We start from the raw sequence: 9003 nt of genomic DNA, 5'->3' as shown, positions 1-9003 counted from the left end.
AAGTTAGCAAACCCTCGTTTGTTCGCGTCTTCAGGTTCACAGTGAGTGAGACGGCACAGAGAGAGAGAGAGAAAGAGGCGCAAAAATGGTGAAGTTTCTGAAGACGAACAAAGCAGTGATAGTGCTGCAGGGGCGTTACGCGGGGAAGAAGGCGGTGATAGTGCGAACCTTCGATGAGGGCACGCGCGAGCGCCCCTACGGTCACTGTTTGGTTGCAGGGATAAAGAAGTACCCTAGCAAGGTCATAAAGAAGGACTCCGCCAAGAAGACCGCGAAGAAGTCGCGCGTGAAGGCCTTCATCAAGCTCGTCAACTACCAGCACTTGATGCCAACGCGCTACACGCTCGACGTGGACCTCAAGGACGCTGTCTCCCCCGACGTCCTCCACGCCAAGGACAAGAAGGTCACTGCCCTCAAGGAGACCAAGAAGCGCCTCGAGGATCGTTTCAAAACCGGCAAGAACCGGTGGTTCTTCACCAAGCTCAGGTTCTGAGCGAAATTGTACGTTTTTGTTTTCAACCGTTTTCATTGGATCTCGTTTTGTCGTTTTAATTGTCGCTTTATAATGCTATTTTGAGGTTAGATTATTAAACTGCTGCTTAAATTTTGGTTCAATTCGATGTTTAATGTGCTTGTGGAGATTATAGATGAAGCTTTTAGCGATTATAGATTGAATGCGTTTGGTTTGAATGGGATGAATTTGCGATTTGCCTGTTTATGAGATTTTGTTTATGTTGTTTGGTTTTTATAGTTAGCCGAGTTCTGCCTTCAACCCTAAAATTATATTTAGGAAAATTAAAAATTAAGATATCACATACACAGTTTTAAATGTGAGATTTAAACATACATATGTTTAATAACGGATTCAGCTATTGAAAAGTTTCAAATCTTAGATGTATCAAATCTAATTTCTCGTTTTGTCGTTCCAAGTATACACTGAATTTGGTGATATAAAGCTTGATACTAGATTGAAATTCACAATTAGGTGTTGTCCTTTTTTTGTTGTGGTTTGATTATGGTGTGTTTGGTTTAGGGTTTGTGAAAGTGTTTTTGGAGGAATTTGATTTGGGAGAGAAATGCACGCTTCTTGGTACTGCATTGTGCTGTGATTTTCAGTTATCTTGGTTGACACTGAACACTTTAGTGTAGATATATGGAAATTATTGTTCATGAAGCTCCAAATAAGTATTTAAAAGTTTAAATTATTATATATATATATATATATATATATTAAATTTAATGCAATGTTTTGTCTATATATATGAAAGAATATTTCAAAACTGTAATTGTTTCTAACTTCAATTAAATACACCTTTTTTTATTGTAAAATTGACGGAGAATAATTTGTACACTTACAAATAATTTTTTTATTATCAAGAATTATTACAATGTATAATTATACTACTATAATAGGTTAATAGTATGTTATTAAGGATACGCTTAGGATCATTTTTTAGATATAATGTCTTTTAAATTTATCAAATTTAAAGTTTATAGCAATATTATATTTGTTTCATTGCTATAAAATTTTTGTACTAATAAGATTAAATAACTAATTGTAGAAGCACCTAATATCATGTATTTAAATGGATTAAAGAAGTTATATATTTTAAAATATGTAAGATGTGTTTAAAACAGTTAACTGTATTATATTTATTGAAATTTAATTTAATCTTATTGAAATTTCTACTTGTGATTGATTATAGTAAGCGTTGTGGTAAAAATATATTTTTTTGCATATGTATGAGGATAATCCTTTCCTTTCCTCTTTTTATTTGAAATGAGATTTATAAGTATAGTTGGAAAATGCCAAAGATAAATTCTTTGGTTTAGTTGTATTTAATACCATCATAAAAATTTAAGAATATATTTAATTAATTAAATTAATATTTATTTTAAATTTTTTATATGTAATTAATACTCGGGCTGATTTGTATTTGAACCATCTAATATAATCCAACGTTTCATGTGATTGATTTGAAAATTGTTTCAAATTCTACCAAATTATAAGTTATTTTTATTTTTAGATAAATGACTTTTTTTTTAACTTGATATTACTTTACGCAATCTATAAACATCTCAAGTCAATAATTTATTATTTTTGCACCCTTAATTAAGCCGAGTTTAATAAAATGAATGTGCAAAGAGATAGATAAATCTTTTTATTATAACGGGGAATTTAATAATGGAAGTTGAGACTCAATTTTATTGAAATATTTGTCTATATGCACATTTGCTTCTATTTTGATATTTGTTTCTAGAACATGAACAATTTTTTAGCTTATTCAAAATTGGATCATCCATTTAATGGATATGTTGAGTACTTGTAAATTTGTATGAAATTGAATATCATAAATCTTGAAAATAGTGGAGACTTTATATTGGGATAACAAATATCATTTTGCTTTAAATATGATAAACAAACAATTATATATGAGTAAAATAATAGTAGAGTTTGAATCTCTCCACAACTATAACATGCATATAATTTAATTATGTATGACCAGTTGGGGAGTAACTATCTTTTAAATATTAAACTCTTAAATTTTTTAAGTTCTATCTTTGCACATGATACATTAGAATGTGTCTAATTTTTTTTTAGTACGATGGTTTATATCTTTTGAAAATTGATGTCATACTCATAACATGCACTTTTGGTTCCTCGTTTAATAAATCAAACTCACAACATGCACTTTATGTTGGTTCCTCGTTTAACAAACCAAACTTTTGTATGTGGTCTTAACCAAAGTACAAATTGTTATAGATTATGTACTTTTAAAAATAGAGTTCATGCTTTCAGCAAGAGTAATTATCATGTGGTTATCGTCATAAGCATAAGTTCATTTTTTTCTAGAGATAACAATGTGGGTTGGCCTTGCAGGCTTGTCCCGCACAAAGGATAATCTTTGTAAGAAAAATATTTAAACAAAACACATTAATTATAAAAAAAAACTATATTTATTGTTGAAAAACAAAATCATGTTTAAATTCATTTAATTAAGATAATATATATATATATATATATGAATTTACCAAAATTACATGAAATACAAGTACACCACTACATCAAACATAATCAATTAAAAAACATCAATATTTTTCCATTAGAAGGACTTTCATTCACTTTTTTGATAACTATAATTTTCCTTGTTATCTGCATAAATTAAAACAATGACAATGAATGAATTAGTTTAAAATTAAAATAATATAATAAAAATCGGATTAACTAAAATAATTGAATTATTTTTAGAAAATTCATGTTTACAACTAGAAATACAAATTATTGTTTTCACATTTTCAGGCAAAAGACGATTTCTATACTTGTTAAGAATTTGAGAACCAACGCGAAATACAGATTTTGATGTAACTGTGGTTATAAGGATGCTCAACAAATCTCTAGCCATTAAAGCAAGATCTGAAAAACTTTGATTATTATTTTTTCACTATTCTAACACATTCATTTGCTTTAAAAAGTCAAAATCCAAAGTTGATTCATCCAAATAAGTGTCAAATTGTGTCCTTCCCATTTTATTAGCTATTTGAAACTTGCGCATTTTTAATTCTTATTATGATGTAATAAGTTAATAACACGTATAATGGACAACTGCAAGGAAAATTAAAAATGAATTAAAGTGCATTAAAGTATATGAGGATGAAAATTGTCTTTGCTTATGCTTTTAAACATTTGATGATGTTGCCAAAATTTTGGTAGAATGTTCAGCAAAAAGTTTGTATAAATTTTTCTTGATTTTTTCAATTTGAGCTCCCAAATAAGTGAATCAAATTTTTCAAAGCAAAAATCCAATGTTTTTAACTTCATTCTTGGGTTTAAAATTGCACCAAGAACAACATTATATTCATCTCAATATTTCTCAAATTTTACTATCATCAATTTAGCCATGTTCCTAATTAGTGCATCCTCATCTTTCACATTTTTCATCAACAAACATTGAACTTTTCTAACTTGTAAAAAATACAAGTTGGAAGTAGAATAACTTGTAGCATAAATCAAGTTAGTGATATCATAAAAGGGAAATTTCAACTGTCTCCCACTCTTCTTCTGAAAGGCAATATTTATAAGATTCATCAACCAAGTGCAAGCTTCCAAAAGTTCCATCCTGTAGGGACATCAAGACACAACCCACATAATGCATCAATATCACTAAACCTTTCAATTCATTGTTTGAATTTCACCATTCTACTTTTTGAACTCCTCACATATTTGATGTTATTTCTAATTTGGTTCAAAGCATCTCTAAACACTTTTAATCCTTCTTGAATAATTAAATTTAATATGTGTACACCAACAAACATAAAAGAATTCAACACCACATATGAAATCATTTTGTTAAAGAAGTTAACTTCTTAAAGTATTTTGAAGAACATCATTAGTAAAAGCATTATCCAAAATTCATTAATTTTCTAAGACAACTCAAAACCTGTATAAAGGAGAGGCATATGACAAAAATGGAGTAGCTTGCTAACTTGCAATTCAGGTCAACAAAATGAGAAGTACCATATTTTCTTTCACTAGTTACGTATATTTTTATTGCAACTATTGCACATTGCCCTTTCTTTTCCATCTTAGTAAAATACCTCCAACAATAGAATGTGTTAACCTTGTTCATTTTTTTTTCAAGTTCAACTATTTCAGATTGTTTTTCGATATCATTTTCTTCAATTTCATATTCTCAAAGGGGCATGTTAGTACATTCCTCATCCATTCCTATTTGCAAAATCTTAATTGTGAGTGATTTATAAAATGTTTATCCATCCATCATAAATTATATACATGATCAGTTTATAAAATAATTTATTCAAAAATGAAGAATGATAACATAAACAAAACATGCCATAATTCATATTGTTCGCCTGACTGTCTTGATTTTATGAGTTTACAAAGTTATTCCGGTTGATTTTACTACTTTTAACAACTAAATATTGTTTACTCCATTTCAATCACTTCTTAAAACTTTTGACAAATAACACATATGTATTTATTATGTATTTTGGCATGGATTTGGAACTATGGACAAAGAATAAAAAAACGTTGACAACCCAATTCAAACTTGTCCAACTCTCATTCATCCTTCAGAGATAACAAGATTCCTAAAACAGATAAACTACATAATTGTATCAACTTTATTAAAATTAATGTTAAGTTGAAAATGCAAAAAACACAACAACTAAAACTTATGAATTAGTAAGAGTTAGAATCAATCATATTACACTCACCAAAATTTGATGCAAATGGTTGATACAGTGACATTGGGCATGGAGCGAAGCGGACGTGGTGGCATAGCAGATGCGGTGGTGGAGACGCGAAGTCAAGGCAGATGCGGATGCAGAGGCAGACCAAATTAGGTTTGAATTGGGGACGTGCAACTTGGGAATGAATGGGCTGCCTTAACATGAAATTTAATAAATAATATTTTTACGCGATGGCCCACCCCACATTTTCATCCCTAATTTTTTTCAATGGTATTCTTAAAGTCTACTTGTCAAAATTCTGATCTCATCGTCAATAACTTTGATTGCAAATTTGGCTGCTTCATCATAACGTGTCGTGTTGTCGAAAAATGAGATTAATGGAAAAGGTAGTGAATTGATAGTAATGTGTGATGGAAGTTAAGAAATACCAATGCTTATTAGCTACCACTTTCACTATGCATTTCTGAACCTTTTGTTGAAATTGGATACACTAATGTCAATCCATCTCCTTCCCATTCACGTTTGTAGATTCTAATGTTGATATTATTGTTGTTCAGTTGCCGATAATTATTAATCGATTTGACTGAGGTGTCACATATGCTTTTAACAATTGAAAAAAACTATATAAGGGCATCCTTTGTTTCACCTTTAACAATAGTGAAAGCTAACAAAAAAATGTTTTGGTTCCCAGTTGACAGATGACGGTTAACAAAATTTCGTGATATTCTCTGGTCAAGAATGTGTCATCAACTTGAACTATTCACTTGTAATAATTGAACTCGTCAATGTATGCCTTGAACGACTAGAACACACGTTCTAGAATGTAAGCAGAGCTGTGTTGAACACCATTAACAGGATACAGATAGGTAACACATTAAACAATAGTTCCTTAGACATTGTCTCGTATAACTTGCAACTATCTTAGAAGATGATTATATGATTTGTCTCAGTCACCAAACTCCATTACAAAAGTCTTTTGTTTAGATATCCAGGTTACAAAGTAATTAAGATGATTATTTATTTTCATAATTAAACTTTTTATCGGAATTGATGGATTCGTCTTGATTGAATTGACCACAATAGAAGCTATTTGACTTGAGTCCAAATTTATGTGACAACCGAAAGATAAATGCTCAAATAGGAGTGAAGAGCTTTAATTTTTTTAATTTGCCATTGATGTTGGATCTTGCTAAAAGAAGCTCAATTGTACCATTAGTAGTCAATGTTGTGATGAATGCAACATGCAACATATTTATCTCGCTTCAATTCCACTACCACAAACTTGTAGCCTTGGTCAATGTGATATTGCTTGATTGTATTTAAAATTGACTTCTTTTGAATTGAAACATGTGCATTCGAAAAGGTGAAACTACATATTTTGGGTTGAAAGATTTAATGATTGACAATTGTGACGGGATAATGTTGGAAATACCTCTTGTTGTGGTACGTACTCCTCTTGTGCATCATCTTTACTAAATTCATTGACCATATTTTTTATGATAGGTTCTTCACTGATGTTCCTTGAACTTCCATCGAAATACTCATAATCCATTTGTGTTGTATGTATTAAAATATGAAAAATAATATCACAATATCAACTTAGAAATATATTGACTACTTAAAAATAAATATGATTACCTTATAAAGTTTAGATTAGAAGTATGTTATATGTTGAAGTCATTCACTTTAGTAACAAAATACAAGGAGATTTTTTCCTACTCATAATCACTTTAAATAATGTATACAACAATGTTCAATTATATATACAAATTGGTTGGATATAATATCATTTTCAATCATGTATTCTGCTAATTAATCTTAATAAAAAGCATGCACCAAATAATATTTATTTATTATATTAAAATGTTGATTAAGCTAGGAAACTAAAATTCGTTTCAATAAATAACAAATTGCTCAAGTCATAACAACAAATAATAACTTCTACACATATAAAGTTGTGATAATGTATAACAAACTCTGAGAGGAGGAATAAAGTTATCTTTATCTCTTACTATTTTAGAAATTCACCTATTTTGTTAATAAGGTTATGAAATGCTTAAATTACTTGTCCGTTATTATTTTTATATGTTGAAAATTTGGCAGCACCACGTTTAAATTAAATAATACAATTTATTGAGGTTATTCGCACTTAATATCAATGTATTTAATATATCACATAAAAAAAAATTACCTTTTAATAATATAATTTTCTACCAGAGTCAAATGTTCAATGCAACCAAATAATATAACTAAATTGAGATTTTAACTGAATCTTGTCTATTATAAAATACCAATAACTTGATTTAACTAAATTCTAACTTAAATAAATTTTATTTTCTTAACATTTTGTTTAATTTTTAACGCATGTCACTAAAATTTTACTATTATTATTATTGTTATTATATATATATATATCTTATATTTTCTATCATGTATTTCTAATATATTTTTATCTAATATGTATTTTTAACATTGAAAAGTTTTAATTCCATAATCATTATTTTAAAAAATATTAAAATTTTATACTTAAATTTTAGGCTATATTTTATATTCTCTAATTTTAACTTTTTTATGTCTAATATTATTATATTACTGTTGTATCCATGTTCTATTAAATTTTAACTAATTTATCTAATTCAAGTTTGAGTGGTTTCACAATTATAATTTTTAAACTAATGATCAAATTTATTTTCGGAATTAACCAATTGCATACATATATTAAAAAATTAATTCAATAAAATTAGGAATTTACTAAGTGTTTATAAAATTCGAGATAGTATGAGTGTTCATAAAAGCTAATGAAAATTAGCTAATGTAGTGTGTTGTACACATTTACAAGAAATGGTCATTATTTCTGTTGTTACAAATGTTTCATCCTGAATAAATCAATGTTATTTGATATTAGTGTATTAGTAAGAGTTGTATATTTCACTTTATTATTATGGTTATTAATTGTGATTTTTTTTAATTACTTTTATCAAATTATTTTTATTAAAAGTGAAAATGTGAGTCTAAATTTTGTATTGAATGAAAAAATTAATAATATAAAAAAAAACTCACAAACTCATTAGTTAATGTTTTTTTCTGCTTGGTTTTAGTATGTCTATATGTTTGACAATAGGATCCATTTTTGGCACAACTTTGTTATTTAATGTACGTCCCTAATTTTATTTTGTTTGATGCTTATAAGTTCTCCATATTTCATGATTTAGACATTATACAAGATTCGTGTATGGTCATTAATAGTTCTCATGTCTCAATTCTTTGAACAATTCGTCATAAACTTTTAATAATTGTTGTGATAAGTGAAGTTTATGAAACTTTCCATAGTTATACCATAATTTGTCAACCCTAATTGCAAATCTTTTAGTTAATTACACCTCTACTAAATTTATGGTTTTCTCCACTAGAAAACTCGTGTTGGACCTATTTAAGTCAAATGTTTGATGAATATTTGTCTTTCTGTGCATACTCAAATGATTTGTTACTCCAAAATATACATGATTGTAAGAAATTATAATGTTTATAGTCATTTTCATCACATAATTTATTGGTTATCTTATGTTCTTAGTATTGTCCTTCATCCCATGCAAATGTTAACATGTTCTTCATTATTTTCAAGTCTCGTTATCTTGTAATAATAATAAAATTTGAATTTAGTTATTCCACATTACCTTGATTAACGCAATAACTACATATGTACCAAATGATTTTAATGGTCCAAATTATCTCACCCTATCTATAAATATATTATGAATTCAACTTATATAAGTTAAAATGTACAAATTCAAT

At 28.2% G+C, this 9003-nt stretch overlaps 1 protein-coding gene across 1 annotated transcript; it reads left to right on the top strand.

Moving 5' to 3' along the window:
• Positions 1 to 718, top strand: LOC137822051 (large ribosomal subunit protein eL27). The gene has a single exon (XM_068626946.2). It carries the CDS (start codon positions 86 to 88, stop codon positions 491 to 493), a length of 408 nt encoding a protein of 135 aa, XP_068483047.1. The 5' UTR covers positions 1 to 85; the 3' UTR covers positions 494 to 718.
• The last annotated feature ends 8285 nt before the right edge of the window (positions 719 to 9003 follow it).

The sequence above is a fragment of the Phaseolus vulgaris genome, chromosome 9 (assembly GCF_051622355.1).
Source record: "Phaseolus vulgaris cultivar YP4 chromosome 9, ASM5162235v1, whole genome shotgun sequence".
NCBI lineage: Eukaryota > Viridiplantae > Streptophyta > Magnoliopsida > Fabales > Fabaceae > Phaseolus > Phaseolus vulgaris.
The sequence above is the reverse complement of the archived record's forward strand: the minus strand, read 5'-3'. Positions and strand labels throughout refer to the sequence as shown.

Coding starts and splice junctions, on each gene's coding strand:
- LOC137822051 (XM_068626946.2), top strand. CDS start 86: ATGGTGAAGTTTCTGAAGACGAACAAAGCAGTGATAGTGCTGCAGGGG.